The sequence below is a fragment of the Nannospalax galili genome, unplaced genomic scaffold, assembly GCF_000622305.1.
Source record: "Nannospalax galili isolate Female #2095 unplaced genomic scaffold, S.galili_v1.0 scaffold448, whole genome shotgun sequence".
Classification (NCBI taxonomy): domain Eukaryota; kingdom Metazoa; phylum Chordata; class Mammalia; order Rodentia; family Spalacidae; genus Nannospalax; species Nannospalax galili.
The window spans coordinates 77,860-103,897 of NW_008359324.1; the positions used below are offsets into that span (position 1 = coordinate 77,860).

The 26,038-nt window shown below is 38.7% G+C and overlaps 1 protein-coding gene across 1 annotated transcript in view; it reads right to left on the reverse strand.

Moving 5' to 3' along the window:
- Positions 1 to 26,038, reverse strand: part of Sim1 (SIM bHLH transcription factor 1) — an 80,274-nt gene that overhangs the window by 39,997 nt on the left and 14,239 nt on the right. Inside the window, exons 5-8 of the mRNA XM_008822936.2 lie at positions 25,856 to 25,941; positions 24,730 to 24,929; positions 24,422 to 24,528; positions 23,325 to 23,472 (exon numbers count right to left, since the gene is read on the reverse strand). Coding sequence (XP_008821158.1) covers positions 23,325 to 23,472; positions 24,422 to 24,528; positions 24,730 to 24,929; positions 25,856 to 25,941 — 541 coding nt within the window. The remainder of the gene's footprint in view (positions 1 to 23,324; positions 23,473 to 24,421; positions 24,529 to 24,729; positions 24,930 to 25,855; positions 25,942 to 26,038) is intronic.

The window sequence follows — 26,038 nt, forward strand, 5'->3', positions numbered from 1 at the left end:
CAAACACAAACACATAAATATCATTCTGTAATAATAAAGAATGAATTCCTGTCATTTGATGGAACTGAAGGACATTATGTTAAATGAAAATTCCAGATGGTGGGGCTGGGGATGTAGCTCGGTTGGTAGGGTCGGTAGAGTGCTTACCTGGATTTGATCCCTAGTATCATGTAAATCAAGTGCAATGGCACATGCCAGGAATCCCAGCACTTGGAAGGTGGTGGTAGGAAAATATTTAGTTTGAAAGCCCCTTGGGCTATACAAGAGCCTGGTAAAACACACACACACACACACCATGTTCCTCTTAAATGTGGAAGTTCTCAAAGTAGAAAAGAGTAGAACACTCACTACTCAAAAGGCTAGGAAAGGGAAAGAAGAGGATAGAGGAAAGTTAGAATTTGGTGTCAAAATATAATCAGTGTGGGGCTAGAGAGATGGCTCAGTAGTTAAGAGCACTGAATGCTCTTGCAGAAGACCTGGGCTCGAATTTCAGCACCCACATGGCAGCTAACAATGATCTGTAACTCCAGTTCTCGGGAATTTGATGCCCTCTTCTGTCTTCTGAAGGCACTGTGCACAAAACAGATGCACTTACACACATGCAGGCATAACACTCATACACACAAAAAATAAAACAAAATAAAAAATACAATCAATGGAAAGAGTAAATAGGCTATCATTCGTAGCCTATTATATGTTTATGAAGAACTAGAAAAGAGGTGCTCAAAGTGTCCAAATAAAAAGAAATAAAGAAATGAAAGTTCTAATTACTTAATTTGATCAATGCACATTGTATACATGTGTTGAAATATCATGCTGTATATCATAAATGTGTATAATTATTATATAATCATGGAAAAAAGTTTGAAGTTTTTCTAAAACATTTGCATAGCTTTCAGTGACAGAAATCCTACAAATTAAATAAATCTAACTAACAATTTAGGTCAATATATAATTTTAAACTGTACATATTCATGTGATAATTGTCAGCTATAAAAATTATATAAATACTCTTGATTGTTTAATAAAAATGTTGATGCTTTGGTTCTCAACAAAAAAAGGAAAAAATAATCACCCCCAATTTAGCACAAGACCACAATTTCAAATATATCAATGTTTGTTTAAGCCAATTTCTGCCTTATTGCCCAATAACATGCCATTTAGGCTTTAATACTTGTTTTGTAATTCCTAAGGACACCACCAGGTTTAAATGAACTAGTGTATGAAAACTCCACATCCTAGTGCTTGGAACTGAGCAGATGCTTGGTGAACAGTGAGCTTTCTTAACCTCCCACTCCATGGCACTTTTCAGAGCCTATTTTCCCAAGAACATCAGTTCTGCTGTAGTAGCAATTAAGACATATTTCATTATAAACACTCCTTACAACATATTTCTTTCATTTTCACCCCAAGCATGTTTTATTTGGTCTGTTATGTTGTAGCCTTTATTTAGTATGGTCAAAATACTAAGGTAAGTTTTTTATTGCTAAGTCAGCAAATGGAGTCCACAATCACTCAGAGTAATTCAACTTTCCTGTTTCTCTATTCAAAACTCCAAAAGCTCAAAATAGATGTTAGGATGAAAAGAACAATAAAAAATACCCGCTTAAAGACATTTCAAGTATGGTTGATGTGCTGCCAAGAGCAATTCTGAATGGCAGATTTGCAAAGAACAAAGCTTTGTTTTACTTTTAGGATCTATTAAATTCGACATTTCTTTTGTAATGCTTAAAGGGATAGATGCTTATGGTGATCACATTACAAGTTCCATTTCCCTTCTCTGAACTCAGATACAAAGAAGAGTCTGAGTCTGCTTCTCTCCTTGTCCTGTGGTGAAGTAAATTCTGGTGCCACATATGTGCTCAAAGTTACCTATAAGCTTGGTGAAGCCATTTATTTACTGTTTCCCTCCTGAAGTGGGACAAAAAAATATTCAGCTGCACAGAACTTGGACTCCAGAGAGCTAGGTGAGGAATTGGACAGGTGATTTTAGCCAAAAAAAAAAAAAAAAAAAAAAAAAAAAAAAGACATGGTCCAGTTCTACCTCCTCAAGCTTTCTTGAAAAGTGCAAGATAGACCAAATTTGGGGCATCACAATTCATCTTTTGAAGGGCAGCCAATACTGACCTCCAGACATTATTAGCATATTGAAAGGGGAACTATGGCATATTCTTCAAAAGACTATTGAGAACAATTTGCATTTGGTTTCTCTCCTTTTAATGATTTGTACAAGAGCTGTAGACATCCTCAGGTATCTCACTCTGAAAGCAATGAGAGGCGGGTAATGTGCAATCATTTGGACTTGTAACTTGTCAATCTCACCCATATTTGCACAGACCAAAGTAATCCTCTTATTTCATTCTGGACAGTCAGAGATCATTCAATTTTCAGAAGTAGTCATCTAGTTACACTTTAAACTTTATAATAATCATGCATATATTTGGAATGACTTAAGCTCCAATAGAAAAAATGGGCCCACATTCACAATACTGGCCTTTCCTCAGCCTTCCCTTAGGAACATGCCACAACCATTCATTAGGTCAATGCCAACTTGCATGAAAAGCTCAGCATGATTGCTTTGCAAAGCTAATAAAAGGTCCTATCAACTTCAGAGAAATGCGTTAGCGTCATTTCTATCATTGCAGCTGAGACATAGTGCTTTGCGATGCCAACCAACATCCACACTATTATACACATTTTGTGTATAGAGAAGAAAGCTGCATCATTGTTCATATTGCTTCTAGATTCTTTACAATAATTTTCCCCCAACACCACACTCTTTCCCACTCTCATTTTAGGCAACTGAGCTTTTGCTTCTGCTATGTCAATTTTGGATCTGCGGGTCATTCTGGAGCTTTTGTGGCAATCCTTAAAAGATGTAGCCAGATTTCCCAAATGAGCTATTTTTTAAAACAGCTGAAGGTGATCAAATTACTGAAGCAAAACGTGGAAACAAAGACACACAGCTGATTTGGCTCCAAAGGCACAGATTGAAATAAGCAGAGGATTGCATTAAACCATGATCGGATTAAGTGGGAATGACTGTGCCTTACACTAAACTTTTTAATTGGATTCTAGAGTCACTGTTACACAAAATGCATGACCTTCTTTATATTCTGGCAGAGTTGCCACATAGCCACCAGCAAACTTTGGCAGTAGAGAGACCTCCTTTATGTTTCATTTTCTGGCTCCTGTGGATCCCAGCAGAGACAGATGATAAGGGAGATTGCGTACTGTGAGGAGCTCACAGACTAAGACAATTTTCTAGAAAATTAGGCTAAGGAGCCCTTGGAAATGAAATAGTTTCATACTAATAAGTAGGGTCATGTTAGCTCCATAAAGCCATTCTCCACAATTCTTTGCTTTTATATAAACAGTTCCTCTGCCTAAAAAATCCTTTTTCTCCACCATTTTGAAGGTTTCATCCAACACTTTATGGAGTAGATAGCACCACAAGGGACAGAATGGCTTACGTACAAGTTTACTATTGCACTTTGATTTCAAGAAGGATAATTATGAATGTAACCTGTAGGCAAAAGGTAAGGCAAAAAGCTGTTACACACTGAGCAGTCGTCATGCTCGTGACAGATGGTTTGAATTAGTCCACAAAACAAGCTGAAATAGAACTAAATAGAAACCTGCCACCACACTGCTTCTGGATCTCTTTCCTTGTCCCGACAGTTTACACTGATTTCTTCTGTTCCTTGTAGTTCATAGATGATTCACTGCCTTTACTACTCTTGGCACACCCATCAGTGTGTGTCATATCTTCCCAAACAACTCCTAAATTCCTTCTCATATACCAACCTTTATTTTCTGTCTATCACATCTTACACAGAGAAGGTGCTCACTTGCTGGTGTTTAGAAAGGCAGTTCTCGTTGTAATAAGTTTGCATTCATCAAATCCAAACAATCAAAAATCCAAAATATTATCAAACATTTCTAGATAAATATGAGCTGTCTGCTAAGTAAATGAGTTTGTGTGAGACATTTTTAAATTTCCAGATTATAATTAATAATGATGAAGCTGAAATTCTGTGAGCTCTTCAATCAAAGAAGCAAATCATATTTTACTGTCTTAGTGTCATGCATATTAATCGAATTAACTTATTTTATCAAATTATAATTCAAGCATATGTCATACTTAGGAAAGCTAGAATACTAAACTCATTCATCCTAAATCATGTTTTTAGAACTACTACAATTATATGGAAAGAGTTGAGAGGAATAGAGCTTTAAACCCCAGAGAAATAAATTCTACAGTTTGACAATGAATGTATTATCTCCACCACAGAAAAATAAGAAAAAGATACACAAATTTCTTAAAGATATTTTAAACATTTAGTCTCATGGATAGTAACCTATATGAATTAAACCAGGTAGCAGATATTTTTGCTTTTAATTTGGCACAAGATTTTTAAATTTTTCTTATTTATTTTTAATTATGGGTATGAGGGTGTATGTGCATGTGAGGTACTCTTGGAGGTCAGAGGCATCAGATCTCTTGGAGCTGGAGTTACAGGTGATTGTGATCCGCCACCAGACACGGGTGCTGGAAACAGAACTCAGGTCTTCTGCAAGAGCAGTATGGGCTCTTAACTGCTGAGCCATCTCTCTAGGCCTTGGCAAATATATTTTAATGACAATCCTAATGTCCCAATGATATAAATTGAAATAATAAGTGGACATGTGGACATTCATATTACTGCTGATAAGAGAGTAAACAAATAGTATCTGTCAAAGGTCTTTTTTTTTTTTTTTTTTTTTTTTTTTTTTTTTTTTGAAGCAGGGTCTCCCTGTAGCCCCAACTGTCCTGGAACTCACTATGTAGACTATGCTGGCTTTGAACTCACAGAGATCCTCCTGCCTCTGCCTCCCAAGTGCTGGGAGTACAGGAGTGCACCACCAAGCCAAGCTCTGTCAAGGATCTTTTTTAAGATTTATTTTGTTATTTTAATTATGTGTATATGTGTGTCTGCATGTGAGTATGTGCACTTGAGTGCAGGTGCCCACGGAGACCAGAGACATCAGATGCCCCAGGAGCTGGAGCAGTTGTAAGCTGCTTGATGTGGATGCTGAGAAACGAACTCAGGTCCTCTGCAAGGGCAGTACAAACTCTTAACCAATGAGCCACCTCTTCAGCCTCTGTCATGAATCTTAAGAATGTTCATACTTTAAATTTGGCAACTTAACCTCTAGGAACATAGAAAATTTCTTAAGAAGAGGAAAAAGTTTATGAAAATAATCAAAGTATCAAATATTTATATACAAGGATATTTATCAGCATAATTTTGTACATTTGATTAGAATAATGAAAAATAAAGGAATTAATAAGTTATGGTATATCCATGTGATAAAATATTATACAGTCATTAAATGTTTTGATTCCAATGATATGAGAAATACAACAAACTGAAATTTTTCTCTTTTTAAATTAACAAGTACTATATATGTATAGTAAGAGGCAATGAACAAAATGTGAAGTACAGATAATCTACAAAATAGATTAAAATGTCTTTCACCTTTTCACACTTCTGTGAACTATCATAATTATTCTATATAATGGGCACATATGTGGATACATACAAATTTCAAGTACTCCCACCTTATACTGAAGTAGTTCCCTAAATTCTTTTCATTTCCAAGATTTTCTATTTCTGAAAGAGAAATGTGATGGCTACTCTTGGTTGTCGACATACCTGAGAAGAGAGAACATCAGTTGAAGAATTGCTTCCATTAAATTGGCCTGTGGGTATATTTATAGAGCATTTTCTTGACTAGTACTTTATATAGGCACGCCCAGACCAGTGTAAACAAGTGCCACCTCTGAGCAGGTGGTCCTGGGTTGTATAAGAAAACTGGCTGAACAGGAGCAGGGAGGGAGCCAGTAAGCAGTGCTCCACCATGGTTTCTGCTTTAAGGTCCTTCCTTGAGTCCCTGCTTTGGCTTCATTCAACAATGGTAACATGCAGGCCAAATAAACTATTTCTTCCCCCAACTTGTTTTGGATCGTGGTGTTTTATCACAGTGACAGAAAACAAACTAGGACAAGGAAACACCACTAAATTTCTTTGTTTTTAGGTTCAATATCTTAAGCACATCACTTAATATTTTTATTTATTACTATTTTTATCTTATGTGTATGAGTGTATTCCCTGTATGTATGTAAGTACACCTCTGTCATGCAATGCCCATGAAAGTCAGAAGAAGGTTAAGGATCCCTTAGAACTGGAGTTACAGATGGTTGTTAGCCACATGTGGGTGCTAGGAATCAAACCCCGGTTCTGTATAAGAGCAGTCAGTGCTCTTAACTGCTGAGCCATCTCTCTGGCCCCATCAGTTAGATTTTTAGGTGTCTAAATGCCCATATGCTTTCTTGGAGTCTACATTTCAGTTATTTTCTGATCTATTTTCCATGCTACCTACCTTATAGAATTATCTGTTTCTGAAGACTTTCACATGAGCTATTTTACTTAATGTTTTCTTCTTTACAGAATAAAATTTAAGTCATTATTGTAATTTAGCAAAAGTCTTTTCATGTGGTTTCTTATAGCAATTTAGGTCCAAGTGAGTTAAAAATTATGTTTAAAGCTGGAGCTGTAGCTCAGCTATAGATCATAGCTTATCACTCATGAGATTCATGAGTGAGTGGCCCTGGGTTGGATTCCCCGTGTTGCAAAAAGAAAAGGAAAAAAGGAAGGTTCACTCATCATTGTTTAAACAAGCTACTTGGGAGGCGATGCTAGAAGGAACCTGATTTTTTGTTGTTGTTGGGTTCTTTCTTTTCTTTCCTTTCTTTTTTTTTTTTGAAACAGCATTTCCTTATAACCCAGCTGGCCTGGAACTCACTATGTAAACCAGGCTGGCCTCAGTCTCACAGAGATCTTCCTGCCTCTGCCTCCTGAGTGCTGGGATTAAAGGTATATGCCACCATGACTGACTACAAACTTAATTTTTATGCTCAAAAAAATCATTCTATATTTAGATGCTAATGTTCTAAGTATATCTATTTATCTTTCAGGTTTAAGATACATATTTTGAGGGATGGAGAGATGGCTCAGCAGTTAAGTGCACTGACTGCTCTTGCAGAGGACCCAGGTTTGATTCCCAGCACCCACATGGCAGCTACAAACCATCCTTAGCTCCAGTTCCAGGGGAATCCAAAGCCGTCTTCTGACTTCCACGGCATTGCATAACACATGCATGCAGGCAAAACACTCATACACATAAAATAAAAATAATAAATAAAATATTTTTAAAAGAGTAATAATATCACACGATACATATTCTGTTGAACTTATAACTTTTCTGTTTCTTTTCTGCCTTTACAAGGCAGATCAAATAAATTAAACACAAAAATAGGCTGAAGAAAGGAATGCATTAAAAACTGACCATCTTTCACTTTCTGAACTGCTCATTTATTTTTGTTTGCTTGCTTTGTTTTATTTTATTTTATTATTTTATTAGGAACATGGTCATACATAACCCAGGCTGGCCTCAAACTCACGATGTAGTTGAGGATAACCTTTAACATCTGATCTCCTTTCTCTACCTACTGAATGCTCATTACAGCATATGCCACTGTGCCTGGCTTATGTGGTATGGGAGATCAAACCCAAGGTTTTGGGCATGCTAGACAAGCATTCTGCCAATTGAGCTACAGCCCCAGCCTTGAACTCCAAATTTAAAATTTTAATTTATTGTTTTTGTATTTATTATTATTGCCTGCATGTATGTAAGGAGGTCAGAAGAGGGTGTCAGATTCCCCTGGAACTGGAGCTATGGACAGTTGTTAGCCATTGTGTGGGTACAATGAATTAAATTCAGGTCCTCTGCCAGAGTATACAGTGCTCACTCCAAATTTAACTCACTTCTAGAAGAACTCAAATATAAAAAAAATAGCCAGACATGGCACATGTCCATAGTTCCAATACTAGGGAGACTGAGACAGGAGGATAGCAAATTTGAGGTCAGCCTGGACTGTGTAGTGAGTTTGAGATCAGCCTAGCCGATATCACAAGATCATTATATATATGTGTGTGTGTGTGTGTGTGTGTGTGTGTGTGTGTGTGTGTGTGTGTGTATGAATAGTACTATCAATCAAGTTGAAAAGGTACTATCAATCAAGTTGAAAAGGAAATGGAAATTCTGTAAATGAAAGCTACAGGAAAAAAAACTGTCCCTTACACTGAGTTTTCTCCAAGACTGATTAATTGATTTAAACTTCAATGACAGTGATATTGGAATCTTGCAAGTCCAAAGCCAAACTATCTTGAGCCAGGGTGGCTCATTGTTAGCAAGCTTAACAGTTTTTTATTATCTACTTCTGTATGTGACCTAACTTTGTGGCTATCAGCAAAATCCTTTGGAATGTACAAACAGGCCCCCAGCTTCCACAAGCCAAAACACTAAGGGTGCCATCAGATAGTATTTGAGGCCTATAGCTGAGATCTCCCCACTTTGTTATAACCTGCTTACCTGATGTTTCTACTAACATATTTGAAAAGAGTCTTGACTTATGATTTTCTTTGTTCTGTAAACTACATGAACTGTTACCACATTGGAACATAGAATTTGGGGTGACCTGAAACTCTGTTACCAGGTCATGGCCTCTCTCATATTTGGCTCCAGAATAAACTCTTATCCCCTTTGAGGTTAGAGTTGTTTTGTTTGACCTGACAATTCCCATCACCACCCCCTTATATTTATATAGTAGATTCTCACAGGAACTGTTTTCTCGCCTAGTCCTTCTCTACTCCCCAGCAAAACTGATTTCTAAACCCTAAAAATATCTTCTGGCAGAGAAGGTAAAATGAGCACATCCATTTTTCAACTCCAGAAACAAACAAAAAAGGAAAAAAAACCTGTAGTCAAAGTGCAATAATCTTTTTACCACACTGGGAAATTTGACCCCATGTTCAAGGCTATTGTGTCCCCAGATTCCCCCACTCCACCTCAAACCTCATATGGGGTGATCCACAAAGCCAAATCTCATGGCACTGTTGGAAACTCCTTCATTCTCCACACAATACAAAATTTCTGGCATTTCTGTATTTTATAGAAAAATAGAACCCCAGACTTTGGACTCCCCAGGAAAAGACAGCAGAAATGATGTCATGATGCAATGTGTTAGTATGCACAAATCATCATTTGTTTAAGTTAAATATTTTAAAATATGTCTTCAGAATTTATCCTTGATTAAGCCTCTCCTAGATAGTTAATCATTAATGATTTCTTTACAGTTACTGTGCAAACAGTTCATTCCTACCTATGACATATCAAATCTCAGATACATGTTCTTTAATTGGATTCATTTATTTCTAATCTCCTTAAGCCCTTACTACTGTAATGCTTGACTAAGTATACATTAAACTTCATTATTTAAATGGGTAAAATAAATTTGAAATGTACTTTATGAATAAGAATGTTCTTTTACCTCCATCATAATGATTGTGTGCCTCAGGCATTATTTTAAATTCCCTGGCCAAGAAGCTGTGTTGAAAAAAAAAAAAAAAAGTTCCAAATGACTGGTAGAAAATCTGGGTCACCTGCTGAAATGCCAGATTTTTCATTTTGTCTAGTTGTAGTCTACTCTTACAATATTTCACAGAACATATAGTTTTCAATGGCTAGGATAGGTAGCTGATTGACGTTATAATTTACAAGATTTGAGAAGTGTCCCTGGCCCCATGATGATGTCTCAAAGTAGTCTCCTGGCTGAAATTAAAATACATGTATTTCTTTGACCTTAGTTGGCCAGAGGAATATTAATAGTGTTTCTCATATGTTATATATCTTTGATTCGGCTCTTTATGCCTTCCCAGAATGCAGTGGCTCCCAAGTTTCAGCACTCCTCAGAAGCACCTGAACAGTTCCTTAAAATAGAATCTGCTGGACTCCACCATTTCTCATGTGTTTGCAGATCTAGGACAGGGCCCAAACTTTTGCATTGTAACAGTTCCCAAGTGGTGCTGATGTTTAGAAAAGGGAGTATTCTTGGAAAACTAGAGTAGGTGTTATTTGGGATGAAAGAAATCTCAAGGAATCAGAAGAAAGGGGCACTACAGAGAAGATGGGAAACCACTGACAATGGAAGGAACATTCCAAAAGCAAAATTTAAGTTTCACCTAACCTCACGGCAGCAGTTCCTGAAATACTTCCTCCTACCCCTGAACACTTGCTTCTTCTCACCCTCCTACTCCTGCAAGCCCTGAGCAGTGCAGAGCTGTGGGGCTCAGTCCTCAGGGTGCTTCTCTTTTCAATTATCACCCAGTCTCTGGTGCACTTGGTACACTCCTCTGTCCTTAAACTCCATGCATTGATGATGTTCTAGCCAAGACCTTTCCACTCTACCAGTACTGAAGTCCAGTCCACTATGTAATATTTCTAGGCATCTCCAAGGTAGACACACTCACATACAACTCTGCTGTCACTGACTGACACATCACCCAGTTTGCTCACATTAAAACTTTAGAAGTTCTTGATTCTCCTCATTTCTCACATTCCAATACTTCTGCTGGCCTCATTTGATCTAACAAGCACTTAGGAAATGCTTTTGCTCAAAAGCCTTAACTTCCCACTTGGACCTAGAAGGTTAACTAAAAGCTGAATGAAAACCTAGCCATCTCTTCTTTGACTTTGTTTCAATAGCAGTAAAGTCTGATGAAGAGAAAAGTTCTTCTGGTCAAGAGAATAGAATCTCTGGCCTGAGTAGAGACCTAACATTCCAATTCGGCCTGGTCAATCACTCGGCCAATGGACCACCCCTAAGAAGTCAGGTATTTGAAGTCATGCTAAAGAGATAGACCCAATCAATAATTGCTCCTTTAATAGGACAGAAATCCCTGCTGCTAGTCCAGAAGTTTACTTGGCTGCAGAGACATGCAACTTTGTAAGTCTCCCATTTTTCTAAATTATTTGGAAAAGTGTGGCCATTTCTTTCTTCTTTTTCTTTTCTAAGCATGTTTTCCTTAACACTTTTGAATGTCCTTACTCTTTCTGTAAAGCTTGCTTCTCCACCATGTGGCTGCTGGTTTATGATGAGTCTGACCTCCTTGCCATCTTAAAACAGCATGGTCTTTTCCTTCTCTTCTCCATCCGCCTTCTCCCTGCAGCTGCTGACATTCACACCTTGCCTGCCATGGGTTTGTTTGTTGTTGGTTTTCCTTTTAAACTTTAATAAATTTATTTCCAAACTTCCATTTGAGTCCATTCTTAAGTTGTTTTATTAATGAGGCTAGGAGCCCCAAGAAAAAAACCCCAATTTCTCCTGTATCAATTTGGTGCCACACTGGGAAAATATTTACTGAGTGAATGAACATACCATCCCCAGCTTGCCTTAAACAGAATCACATTCCAAAACATTTCTTACCATCCCCTTCATTACTGCAACAGAAATTGATTTGATTCTAATGATAGAAATTGATTTATAATAAAAATTCTATTGGTGGGGCTAGAGAGGTGGCTCAGCAGTTAATAGCACTGGCTGTCTTGCAGAAGACCAGGGTTTGAATCCCAGCACCCACATAGCAGTTCCATAACTCCAGTTCCAAGGGATCCAACACCCTCTTCTGGCATCTGCAGGCACTGCATGACATGGGTCCACTTGCAGGTATACCACTTCCACACATTAAATAAAGTTTTTTTTTTTTAATTTTAAATCCTATTGAGTCAACTGAGATGATGCACAAACAGAAAAGAAATTATATTGTAAAATGAAATGTAATTTTTCTAAGCATTTCCCCCAGTTTTCAACTGGCCTTGACAGTAGAACACTACTCTGCACTTTGCTATTTTTAATGTTCTAATTGGAGGAGTGGAATTGATACCCACTCTGCTTTCCCCTTTGTGGGCTTTCTTCTTCCAGAATTCCTGAGTAGTTACCCCACAGGGGTCCATTACCCAAATACAGCACAACAAATGCTTTGCTTTTCCAGGACTGCAGTTATGATTTCCATAGTGAATCTAAATGCTGTAATTTCCAACACTGTTAGTCTCCTAATGCTTTGGAAACATTAAAATTAAAAACTTTGAGAGCTAGAGAGACGGCTCAGTAGTTAAGAGCACTTGCTGCTCCTGTAGAGGACCCAGGTTAGGTTCCCAGAACACATATGGCAACTAACAAACATCTGTAACTCCATTTCCAGAGGATCCAACACATTCTTCTGGCCTCTGCAGGCATTGTATGCATGTGATGCACTTACATATGTGCAGCCAAAACAATCATATCATACACATAAAATAAATATAAATAATTTTTAAAATATTTTATTTATTATTTTTGTTTTATGTGTAAGCGTGTATTGCCTGCATGTAGGTAAGTGCACCTGTGTTGTACAATGCCCACGGAGGACAGAAGAGGCTGTCAGATCCCCTGAAATTGGAGTTACAGACAATTGTTAGCTGCCATGTAGGTTCTGGGATTCAAACTCGGGTCTTCTGCAAGAACAACCAGTGTTCTTAGCCGCTGAGCCTAAATTGTGCGTTGAATTTCATTCCATCTGAGGGAGGAAAAGCAGCTCCTTGCCTGCCACACATTTGGGCAATAATTATCAACTGGGTGGGCATGTTGAGAGCAGTGAGTTTTTACCTTCAGTCACCAGAAGACATCACAAACTCGAACAGGAAAAGGAATGACCAAACAACAGCAAGCCACAACCCACAAGGACATTCAAACCCAAGGATTCTACTTCTGCAGTGGTTTTAGGAGATAGATGAGGACCATACTTTCTAAGAGTACATTGCCAGAGAATGATGCCGTTGTTGGTGAAATGTGAAAAAAGAGGCAAGGGACCCGGGTTTAAAAGTACAAACGCTGAGAGAATCCCACCTTAATGGGTACCATTATGATATTCAGTTCAATATAATGAGGCTATTTCCAAGATCTGGTCAGAAACCCATATTAGCACAGCTTCACTGATGTGGATACAACAAATTCTGTTTGAACAAGAAATCCCTGAGAAAGAAAAATCCTCTAACAGGCTCTATCCATTTTGCAATCAATCAAAAAATATCCTTCTAGTAAAGACAGCAGCTCCCATTTGAATCGTGGTAAAATATGAGGTGTTCTAAATAAATTAAATAAATAAAAAGGTGTTTAATGGGAAACACCTATTGACTGCTATTTTGTTTTAAAAAATTATTGCTGTTGATGATTAGCTTGGTAAAAAGGAGAACAAACTGGGTCTCGAGTGTGAGGTTATTGCATGGCAGCTGTCTAGATCTCAGATGCTCACAAACTATGAAAGAACTGAGTGACTTGATAGATACCCCAGATTAAAAGGAGAGTAAACTCTCCACAGACCTTGGCAAAAGATCTGCAAGAAGCCATAAATTGCTTCCCAAACAGTAAGTAAAATCACATGAAATTGCCAATGTTGTGCTGTTTTAAGTACAAAAGTAGCAGCTTCATTTAGCTTACCCTAATACATCACCATCTTTTTTTTTCAAATTTGTGGAAATTTATTAAAGAAAAATCTTGCTAAGCCAAGGCAAGCATTTACATTATAGGGATGCAAAATGGAATTATGTTTAAGCCAATGAAACACCTAGATCCAACAGCAGTTGCAGTCACTCCCTGGAATTTTTCCACTTGGAAAATACTCAGCTTATATTATTTATTTTGAAGTTCAGACTTTAAGACAACTTCCTGTTATTTTCCATCTTGATCATTCCTGTTGTACTGGGTGCTATATACTCTAATGTCACCACACCACTTGGTCAAAATGAAGACACCTTCTACCTAGAGAATGACCCAGCATCAAACATATTTTGTGTCACATTCTCCCTGTAGACCCATTCTTTCTGCTTTGAATTTCTTGTTATTAAAATATGTTGGCTACTTCCAAAATAGAACATCTTAGAATGATTTATATTCTATGACATCACAGGATAATTTTTTTTATCTACACAAGGACTTGTTGCTTATTTGTTCACATCAACTCTGAACTAGGTGAGATAAAAGGAGAGTGATAATATTCGTTAAACATTACGTCTTCAACTCAAATCATACCAAGACTATCATTCATTAAGGGCTTTAAACGTCTATGCCAAAATAGCAAGTTTTATTTAGAGTTAAAGGAACTATTCAGAACTTTAAGTAAAATTCCCCTATAGATTGATTCCTCTCATTCCCTAGGCAGATGGTGTGGTCATACATAACCATCTTAAAAAGTATATGCCAGGGTCTGGAGAGATGGTTCAGCAAGTAAGAGCACTGGCTGCTCTTGCAAAAGACACAGGTTTGGTTCCCAGCACCCACAAGTTAGCTAACTGTCCATAACTCCAGTTACAGATGACCTGACACCCTCTTCTGACCTCCACAGGCACTGGAAGACATGAGTGCACTTACCTACGTGCAGGCAATACACTGATACACATAAAATAAAGTAATAAATATTTTTTTAAAGAGCATGCCAAAAATGGTATTGACGGGAGTCCAGAACCTGGGTTAGTACGCCAGCTTATTCCACCAACTATATCGCATTGACTAAGTCACTAGGTCTCACTGAGCCCCTTGTACAAAGCCGAAGCTCCTCCAATAGGAGTTCATCCTTCCTAATCACAGTATTTAACAGAGTAACTCTCAGAAACAGCAGCAGTACCTGGGAAACAACCCTTAAAAAATCATTTTTAAAATATTACAAAACCTGAAATAATTAACAGCATTCTAAATATATAATAATACTAAATCTACAAAAGACAATTTTGAATCGAGAGTGATTTTTCAATGTAAAAATTCACTGAGATTAACAATCTTATCAGCCATCAACCCTCAGACTATTAAGAAATCCCACTCAAAGCAGAAGGAAAAAAAATCAGTTCGACATCATTCCAGCAGGACAAAAATGAGCTCAGGTACATCTGCTTTCCCCCTAGGAAAAATTTACACAGGAACCACAATGCCTCAGTGAGAGGTTAGAGTTAGATTCCTTAGCTTGTAACCAAGTACTTTATTGCAATTATGAATTCCTTTAACACACACACACACACACACACACACACAGTGGGTGGCGGGGGCACATTCCCAAATAAGCTCAACTCTTGGCACTTCCTCCCCACTACCTGGTCAAGAAAGACTCTGACCATCCCTGTGAACTCATTCACCAGGATTAACCCATGCAATGTTAACACATTTTGGGCTCTCTTCTTTCTGCTTGTAGATGGAAGCACTTTTCCTAAGGTAAGCATCTCAGTCATCAACAAACCTGCAGGAAAATCAGGCTAAAGCACAGCTTGTACTTGTGGAACTCCTGCTCTCAACCCAAAGCCACCTGTCACTCATTTTGATGTGCCTCAAACTTGACATGGCACCTGCCATGTAATGGGTACTCAGTAAGACTTTTACAAATGCTTAAAGACCTACTAGTCTTGAACAACTGAAGAAGGATGGAACAGTGCCTTCCAGAAATATTAAAATGACTGCTGATTTATTATTCTTAGGCAAACATCTGCCTTCCTAAAACCAACATTTTCCTTCTTTCAAAGTCCAAAGAGTCCCATATATTTGTGTTGGGTTTTTTTAGCATTCTAAAAAAAATACATTTTATTTCTTAAAGTAATCGCCCTACTAATCAACATTTACCCCATGTTGTTTTGTGTTGGGCACAGTGCCAAGGCCTTCATACATTATTTCATTTAACATTCAGAGTGTCTTTATGAGGTAAATTGCCCACATTTTACATATGAAAAATACAGACAGGAATTAAGCAATTTGCCCAGAGTCACAGAGCTAGTAAGTGGTAGCACTGGGGATAATCAATAGACTCTTGACTACTTCGTTATATTGTATGATAATAAGTAGTGATATCTCAATTTATAACACATTTTTCAAATGCCTTGCAATAAACTTCCAGGATTTGAAGCATTCAGCTAAGAAGCCTAGAGTTTAGATTGAATCTCAATCTCATAGCAACAGAATTACAAAGGCAAATGAAGACCAGAACAAGTCACATCTGGACTTTGTACTTCTCTGTTCTACGGTCTGCTCATTGTTACCCTAAAAAATACCTCACATTTTCTTTTCAAAAATACATTTTAAAAATAATATTTGCATTCAATTTCAAATAATTATGTATTCCCAAACTTTCAAAACTATACATAGGTGCAAAAAAATATTATTAAAGTTAGGTGACCACGTTGAAGATATACCAATAATAATTTGTAAAAAGCAAGAACCTTGAGATAAATACCTTCATGTCTCGATAAATAATGTTCAGAGGGAAGAAGGAAAGAAAAGCTGACTTCAACCAAGAGCATCAAACAGTTTGCATCTGATTTGAAGCTGTGATGCACAAAGTTCTAAATGACAGCAGAGTCATTCCACAAATGGGCAGGAGTCACTGGCCCAGGTCAAAAGATCCTAACTGTTTCCAACCCTTAAAAATCTCATCCCTTTCCCAATAGCTCCACCCTCACATTTAGCTCCCTTGAATTCTCTGCCCTCGGCAAACAGTGCAAGTATTCCTAGCATGATTTCAAATTGGACTAACCTCACTTCTCAAATACCTAAATGAGTCTCTTCTATTTCAATAACTCATCTATAAACTGTTTGAGCAAGCCAAGATTTCTGCCTCGTATGTAGCCATGCCCAGTCCATAGAACAATGAAGAGAAGGCCAGTGTTTCATACTTCATTCACTTCAAAATATAGTTACTAACATCAGGAAGGTTGTCAAGGCACTGGTTCCAACTAAATTAGAGACTGGTAAAAGTTTAGTTCATTTGAAAGTTCTTTTTCCCTAAGAAAATAACCTATGTTAAGTACTTTCAACCACCATAGCACAAAGAAGGCACTTAGTAAATTCTGGCTTATCTCCCTTCAAAGAGAAGTCTCTGCTGCCTTTAGAGTACATACAGGCAGCAGAAACAGACAGCGTGAGCATAAATGAACTGCAAACATGAACACACACAACAAATGGGGAAAGCCCAAATGAACTGTGAGAATGACCACACCCTAACATACAGAGCACAATCTTTGAAGGGTAAAGTTAAGGGACAGGGTAGGAAAGGAAGATAAATACTCACATTTGTGGATTTACGGAACTACAAATTCAAGTTAAAGAGGAAACTATTCACGCTTTTTCTTCAAAACTATTTTAGTTGACATGACATAATTGTCAAGAACTATAACAACAGCTGGGATATTTTGTTTTCTGTGTCTGGCAGGTACTTTGCTAAGTGTCTTTTCCTCTCTCTCTCTCTCTCTCTCTCTCTCTCTCTCTCTCTCCCTCCCTCCCTCCCTCTCTCTCCCCCCCTTATCCAATATAATCTCATTCTATCTCATCTCAACAGGTTGGTACAAACGTTTCTGTTTTACAGGTCGGAAAACAGAGGGTCAAAGCGCTAGAGTAACTATCAAGATCTCACTGCTGTTATGATAGAATCTTCATTTTAGCCCAAGCTCATGGTCTTCCCTCACTATTCTAAAGATCTTCATGAACACAAAATTTCACTGCTATATCACTTCTGGTAAACATCAGACCATAACAGATGGTCCATACCAGAGAGATCCAAACATTGTCAGTTCCCTAAAACAATAAGTTCCCTCTGACCCCTCTCAGCTCTACCATCAGAATGAACAGTCCCTCTCATCTCCAACTCCTTGGACTTTGAAATGCCCAAAGCAAAAGAGGGACCACTTCCTTCAGGAGAGGCAGAATATCAGGTTCTCCAGTAAAGCACTCATCAAGAATTTCAAATTCCATTTAAACTCCAACCACAGCACTTTAACCAAGTGAAGTTTCTATCACCACCTTCTCATCTGGAAAGACATCACACATCATAAGTTAATAGGAACAGAGAAAACACATGACAGTTAACAACAGTCAGTAACTCTAGTTCCATGGAAATTTGATGTCTTCTGACCTCCATGTGTATTGCACAACACAGATGCACTTAAACACATGTAAGCAATAAACTCATACACATAAAATAAAACATAATTTTTAAAGGGAAAGAAAAGCAGCACCAGACTTTTAGTAAATTATTAAGATATGCAAGATCTCCTACACTTTTGTTTTCATTTTTGTTTTGTTTCTCTTTTTTCAGTACTAAGGATTGAACCTAGGGCTTCAGACATGTTAGGCACAGACTCTACTATGAGCTACATTTTATTTTGGCGCACAGTCTCACTAAGCTACCAGAGCCGGACTTGAACTCACTCTGTAGCACAGACAGACCTTGCACTTGTGATGCTTCTGCCAAAGCTACTTACATAGTTGTAATTGCAGGCCTGCATCACCAGACCCAGCTCTAGACTCAGAGCTTTCCCCCAATGAGCAGACTATGAGGAAACAAAAGTATGCTTTCCTGTAGTTAAGGTAAAGCATCTTCTGAGTTTCTTCCACTCATTCACAACACTGTGCATATCTCAGTCTCCAAATAAGCAATAACCCCGTTTTTCTCTTATGTGACTCAAAGATCAGAATCCTTTTCCATCAACAAGCAGGCTAAAAGAAAGCCAGAGGAGAATGGTCAGGCTGTTCACCAAACGTACCCAGATCATCACCCAGAAAGGAAGGGAAAGATTGTATGAGTCAGTATGCTTCAAGTCATAGCAGTAATAAAGAAAAGAATGGAAGTCAAAGACACATGGGAATGAGGAAATAGGCAGGCAGGCAAGCAGCAGTGCCACATACCAGAAGATGGCACAGCAGCCTGGAGAATGCTGGGAAGTCTCAGCTCTTGAGTAGAACCACCAGGAGAGAGTTGCTGCCATTGAATTATCTCCATTTCTCTCAAATATGCAAAAGGGACAAAGCACACACACACACACACACACACACACACACACACACACCATCTGGAAATAGCCCACTGCCACAAGAGGTAATTTGTGTCAAATCCAATAAATAGGATAACTTGGTTTACCAATTCGCTAACATCTGCTTTAATGCTTTTGTTTTACAAAAACATAAAATGTTAAATCTGTTTTCAAGAATGAAATAATGAGCAATAGTAATACTGTAACTTTAATCTAGAGGCAAGAAATAAGAAAAAACAAACATTTGCAGCCTACATTATTATTACAATACTATTAAAAGTATCCTCGATGAGGCTTTAGGGGGAAATCATACATTGTTAATTATCATTGATAAGATATTACCACCATACTTAAGGCAGCAAAATATTAATATCTGAACACACAGTTGTGAAGAAGCAATGCAGTTTCTTAATCTTCCATCATGAATTCACCTCAAAGTCCATTTCACATTGGATAGGCTGACTACTACAGGCCTCATTCATTTAAACCCAACTCTCTCCCTCTGACCTTTTTTCCCCCCAAAGCAACTCAACTCTCACCCTCAGACAGAGAGGGGCAGGATGCTATAGTTGGCACAGAGCAGAGCCTTTCATTCTGACTTCGGGTAGTAGTGAGGACTAAGGACAGATTAGTCTAGGGGTATCAAGTTATTATTAGATAAAAGAAATAAATTCTGAATTTCAGTTACGTGATAGGTTAGCACAGTTAACAATAATGTAATCTGTATTTCAAAAAAATCTATGAATGTATTTAATGGCCTCATCACAAAGAAATAGTAAATGCTGGAGCTGATATATATGCACCCAATATACATGCATGAAAGTATACTTGATAAATATTTACAATTATGTGTCAGTTATAAGAATAAGAAGTTTCCTGACTCCATCACTTACTTAGTATTTGTGAGTCTCACTTCCCTCACCTAGAAAATGAGAAATGGGATCTGTGATCCAACCACTATGCAAAGTTGGCAAAAAACAAATTAGATAACCAGGGTAACAACACCTTGAAAGAAATATATAAAGCATTAATTCAGAACACTATATATGTGCCATCCTAAATGGTATAGTAACTAGGCAGGCGAATACTATGTAGTGCCATGATATCCAAAACTTCTTTGAAAGTACTTTTGGGGAAAATATATACATAAAAATAGACTACATATAGAGAAGGACATAAAACAAATATGGCAAATGTTAACAGTGCTATGTTTAAAAAACTGTTAAGATATTTTAAAACCTGTTAAACTTCATTGGTTTATCATATAAAATTGAAGAATTTTTCTTAATTTTAAAATACACAAAGTCTATAAACAAAAAGAACCAATATTTTACATTTTCCTTGAAATTACTTTTCATAGTTTATTGGATGTTCCATGTTTTCAATTTTCTTCACATTCAGTACTAATGCTTTTCATGAGAATTGACTGTAAATAATTACTACTGCCAATTAAACTGAAGTACACATGATTCCAGAAAAATCACTCGTCTTCACACAACACGGTTTCCTTTTATACTCTACACTCTCAGAACACCCAATCCCCCACCAGCCCTCCACCCACTGTAGCTAGTCACTCTCTCCATTCATCTATTCTCCTAAAACTAAGAGTCAGGCTTCTCATACATAACAGTCATTTCAAAGCCTGTGCATACTCACAATATACAAGATTCTTTATATGGAAGAGAAATAATTCAGGTTATGCAAGTCTTATACAAAATCATAAGCTATTCAAATTTTTATTTTATTGGGGAAGTGGTGTTACAGAAACACTATAGACATTTTACTGAACTTCAGAGGCCAAAGAAACTAAGAGAATTTTTTATATTTAAAGTGTCTTCTCACTCTTCTCTACAGATCTGCAAAATACACAGCAGTCAAAGAGAACCAGTAAAGCGTCAGCACCACCTGCCTCTTAAATCATCCAATTTTCCCATGTGTACTATTGCAGCTGCACTAACTAAAGCAAGGTTAGTGAATATTTCTATTCATTGATGTTTTTATTAGATAATAATGACTGATTTTTCTAGGTATATTTTAACTTCAACAATATATTTGCCATTAAAAACTTAGAAAAATGAGCTTCTCATGAATGTAGTTTCCACCAAAATATCACACTCTCATCTCATTTTATCAATAATTATTTTTTTAAATCTCCTCTTCTTTAATTACAAGAAAAACATTTCAAAATGTATATTATTAGAGTGTTTATATTTGGAAAACATATGGCATATCAAATTGTTTCGGAGTTTGCAGTCTCTAAGTACACTGTTTGCAGTGGTGTGTTTGGAAAGGATTCACTTATCATTCTCTGGTTGCATGGAGAAGTAGCTCTAAAAACAAATGTATGTGGTAATTCACTACTACCATAGAGAATCAATAGCCACCTATTTAATTTGCTAAGACAATGTAAATTAGTAACTTCCAGCCAGATGTGTGAAATATACATCAAACAAACTACAACCTGTTCATTATGAAAATCCTGTCAACACACACAGAGCCACTTGGTGACATTTCATCTAAAGCAGTTCCCACATTTGCAGCTATAAAAAAATGTTTTAAGAATTTTTATACTGTGAATTGGAGCTGAGACCCATAAAAAGGATAATCAACTTCAGCTTTTGTCTTGTGTGCTTGTGTATACATGCTTCTGTGTGTTTATTTCTGTTTTCAGTTGGAGGTGCAAAATGTTCAAAAAATGTGTGTCACACTGTTTTTCTGCCTATAAATAATGTGTTTACTCTCATATTGTTTTCAGTCTGATGTAAAATTGATGGTCTAATTCTACAGCTCTCAAGAAGTGTGTAAAGAATGACACAGACAATAGAGGAAAAAGAACACTTTCCCACTGGAGAACAAAACAGAATGTTTCAAAATGTCTCCAAACATAAATTAAGCTTACCTACTGGGAGGTCTAACTTGCATCCAGATCATTTGTAGGGATCTGTGTGACTATATACCCTGCTGTTTGATAAAGAATGATGACTAACCACAGGCACCACCCGAGAGGATATGTATAATGCTTATGATGTTTCAGACATACAAAATACCTTCTTAAAGAATTTCATTCCCTTTCCATGGTAAGCAGAGATAATTTTCAGCCTTTAATACTTCTGCTTCACAGAACATTTCTTTTATGTATTATACTTTGCCACTTTGTAATATTTATTTTAACATGAAAACTCTCTCCATAAAATAGACTGGTTTGTTTCATGATACCCAAAATAATGGTATGCTTTTACTTTGTATTAAATATTAAACCTTCTTGCTATTACAAAAAAATCAAATGTTTTAACACAGTATACTAAAATGAGAGCAAATAAAACATTCTTAATTTTAGCTATTTTTAAAAATATCATCCTTACCAATCCTTACCAAACTCATTTTCTGGGTCTACTGCATTCGATTTTCTTACTAAACAACGCACAAAGTAAATAGTTTTATTGCTAGGCATATTTCCAGTTGCCACAATTTTTATTTTACAGTTTAAAGCAGTGTAGAATGATTCCAATCCTCGTCAAGTATATTATAACCTATTCCCAAAGAGCATCCTTTAACCAACTTCCCAAAGTCATAAAAGCATTTCTGCTGTGTCTAGCGTGTCAACACTTCCAAAGTATTTCTGAGGTCCTCTAAAAAAAATCACAAGAATTTCATCCTCTTTAAAAACCAAACAAACAACAACCTGCCACAGAAGTTTTCTTTACAAAGGCGTCTGTCCTTTGCAATTTGGCTTTCACAAACATTGTACATACTGCTTTCTTCAGCAGGCCCATACTATAGGCCACATGACTGGTTACGGGCTGCCACGCCAACACTCAGAAACGATAATGGTTTCTAGAAAGAACAAGGTTCAAATGCTGCCAGTGCAGCCGCCCAGGCTGTGGCGCTTGCAGGTGACATCCAGGGCTCCCCTCCTCGCCCAAAGAAGAGGCCCATAAATGCTTGTGGAGCCAATTCCTGTGCCTTAGCTTTCTGGGGATTAAAAGACCCTTCTGGTCACTTAGACCCCTTTTATAGTTCAAGAGAAGAAACACTCTCAGAACTCTAACTTTGATTGGAGACTGTTTAAAATTAAGAACTAAGAACTTCAAACCCCACATCTGAAAAAGTGAAACAGATGTCTGGTTTGTTAACCAACCGTAAATGGACCCTTACCGCAGATTCTCTCTCTCTCTCTCTCTCTCTCTCTCTCTCTCTCTCTCTCTCTGCTACCTCCACGTCTACCCTCACCTCAGCTTCTCTCTCTCTCTCTCTCTCTCTCTCTCTCTCTCTCTCTCTCTCTCTCTCTCTCCCTCCCTCCCTCCTTCCCTCTCCTTTCTGCAGCACTGTTTTATTTAATACAGGGTTCACTTAAAAAGCAAATACGGACTGTATTTCGAAAACCCCTAAATCTTTTCCTAGAAAATATGGAAGCGAGCCTAGTTAGAAAGATGAAAGTCGTCTACCTGCCTCACGTCAAACCGCCTCTCCCCGGCTCTGCTGCACAGCTGGCATCCTCTCCCAGACCAGAGCCCACACTCCCTCCCCAAGATGGGAGAAGGTGGTCCCAGGCCAGCACTCACGTGAGGACATAGTTGACGCTGACGATGCAGTGCGGCCTGGAGGAGCGGCTGTTGTGAACTATGGTGGCATAACTCTGGACCCAGACCCAGCCGCCGTGCTTCGCCAGGAACCTGTAGTACTTGGTGGTCACCTGGCCCTTCACCAGCACTAGACAGACAAAAGAAAACGATAGTGAACCAGCCTACCCCAAAAAGTCCCAAGTGCCAGGAGGTAGAAGTGCGGACCCCCTCTGGGCCCTAACAACTGGGCCAGGCAGGAGGGAGTGGTGGCAAGCAAATTCCCAAAGAAATTAAACTGGTTTGAGTCTTGAAGCCCCCCTATCTTATGCTAATGATATAGGCCCTCCCAGGGCTGCCTTCTCCCACTTTAGCAAAGGATGAAATACTAAAATTTAGAGTTTTCCCCAGACAGACTGGCTTTTCTTACTGCAGAAGGAAGGAACTGGGCAATTGAGCTCCTAAATTCTCAGGCCTTGGAGGTTAAGCTGGCAGCAAAGCTGGGTGTGGCCGGTGCATGCCTTTAGTACCTGCACTTGGAAGGCAGAGGCAGGTGAATCTCTGTGAGGCCAGCCCAGGCTGGTCTACAAAGTGAGTTCAAAGGCTATCTGAGACTACAGAGAGACCCATCTCCAAAAGAAAAGAAAACAAAAAATCTCAGGTGGGGCAGGGTGGCTCACAAATCTTTAATCCCAGCACTCACTAGCAGAAGCAGGGATCTCTGTCCAGCCTGGTCTACATATAGAATTCCAGGCCAGTCAAGAGCTTCATAGTAAGACCCTGTCTCAAGAAACAATAGTCCAAAAAAGTCAAGTGAGTCAATGTGCACGAGAATAGTTGATTAGCCTGTTATTTGGTGATGTTTGCGGGTGAAGAATAAAACCTTTCTGAATGGAGTGTCGCCCAGAAACACTCCCTTCTTTTTCTGTTAGGGTTAGCAGCCCCATCAAGTCAGAGAAGCCTGAAGGGGTGGCAGCAGGCCCTCACTGCATCTCCTGTAGTACTGCCACCGCCCCCCAGCTAAGGAAAGCACCCATCAGTCTGCAGGACCCTAGTTCTTCCGCTCCTCCTACTCCTTTTGGGACAGAATGGGGCCTTACATAGGTGGTGCGCACAGCGTAGGTGGAAGGTGTCACAGCCATGCACGTGATGGTACAGAGTCTTCTCAATCAGGTCTTGAGGTTCATACCCAGTCAGTTCTGCCACCCTGCAAAGTGCAATCCCCTAGGGATGAGTGCAGGTCTTTCTATCATCAGCCAGCCATCCCAGACCTGGGTGTCCACCCCCATTTTGCAAAACCTGGTCAGGTGCCCCACCTGCAAAATGGGCTTCTATGATCAAGGGAAGGCTGTCCCTTCTCTGAGCACTACCATTCTTTAGGGCCAGCTCTTGGCCTTGGCCCACCTACCTGGAGTCAAGGAAGATGAGCTTCATGTCCAGGCTGGCACGGAACATGAACATGTTGCTGTGTAATTTGATCTCTGTGACAGCGCTAGGAGGCAGAGAGTGACCTACGGCCACCAAGCCTACATTCTGGTAGCAGCCATCAAAGGGGGACATGTCCAGGCTGTACTGGCGGATCTTCAGATAGCCACTACAGTGTATGACCTGTGGGGGGGGGTGGGAGAGGCAAGACTCAGCCAAGGAAAGAGTTCCCAAAAGATGGGGAAGGAGTTAAAATATATTGCGTCTACTTGGACACAAACTCTATAAAGGGCCCCAAATTTTTCAACATTCTAAAGTGCCTCAAGATAATAACTGACTGCACAGCCAGAGTGAATTCATGTAGGAGTTTATACAGAAAGAATGAAAAAGAGAGAAAGAGAGCAGTGATTGTCTGGTTCCCATGAACCCTAACATATGTGAACTGGAGGGGCCTGGAACCTGCTTTTTAATGACCATTCACATTCAACTAGAGAACCACCGCTTGTAGCTAAAGCTAAAACTCTGGTTTTTAATTACCTTGGGAGCCAAATCTGAAGCTATGACTGACAGGCCTTCACCAGATACCTACACTTCAGAAACTTAATGAAGAGATACTGTCCCTCTTCTTTTTAAAAAATTTTTAAAATTTATTTATTTTTATTTTTTTAGTGTGAATGAGTGTCATGCCTGCATATGTGTAAGTGCACCCATGTCGTGCAGTGCCAGAGGAGGACAGAAAGGGGCATCAGATCCCCTGCTATTGGAACTATGGGTGGTTGTTAGCCATAAAGTGAGTGCTGGAATTTGAACCTGGGTCTTCTGCAGAATAGCTGATGCTCTTAATCACTGATCTCTCTCTCCAGTCCCCAGGAACTTTATAATTCTTGAGGCCCATCTATCTCTAAGAGCTCCAAAAGCAGTGCAGTATCCTGACCTAGTGAGAATTAGTCTTTAAGTGTTGTACCCTAAGTGCCCACAAAGTTCAATGACCTTAGTGAACCTTCCAGGCCCACAGTGTTCTGAGACAGGCTGGGTGTACTCAGGGTGCCCCAAGGGAAAAAGAACCCTCCCACTCTCCCAGCGGCCATGTATCCAGCACAGCCACACACCTTGTAGCCACCGCAGGTGAGACCAGCATTCCGCTTGGCCAAGACACACTTCATCCTCAGAAAGAAGGAACGTTCAATCTCATACTCTGAGAGAGAGAAGAGGAAAGCTCAGGACAGGAGATAGGCATCACTGCATCAGTCCCAGTCAACATCAACTCGGGGGGGGGGGGGGGGGGGGGGGAG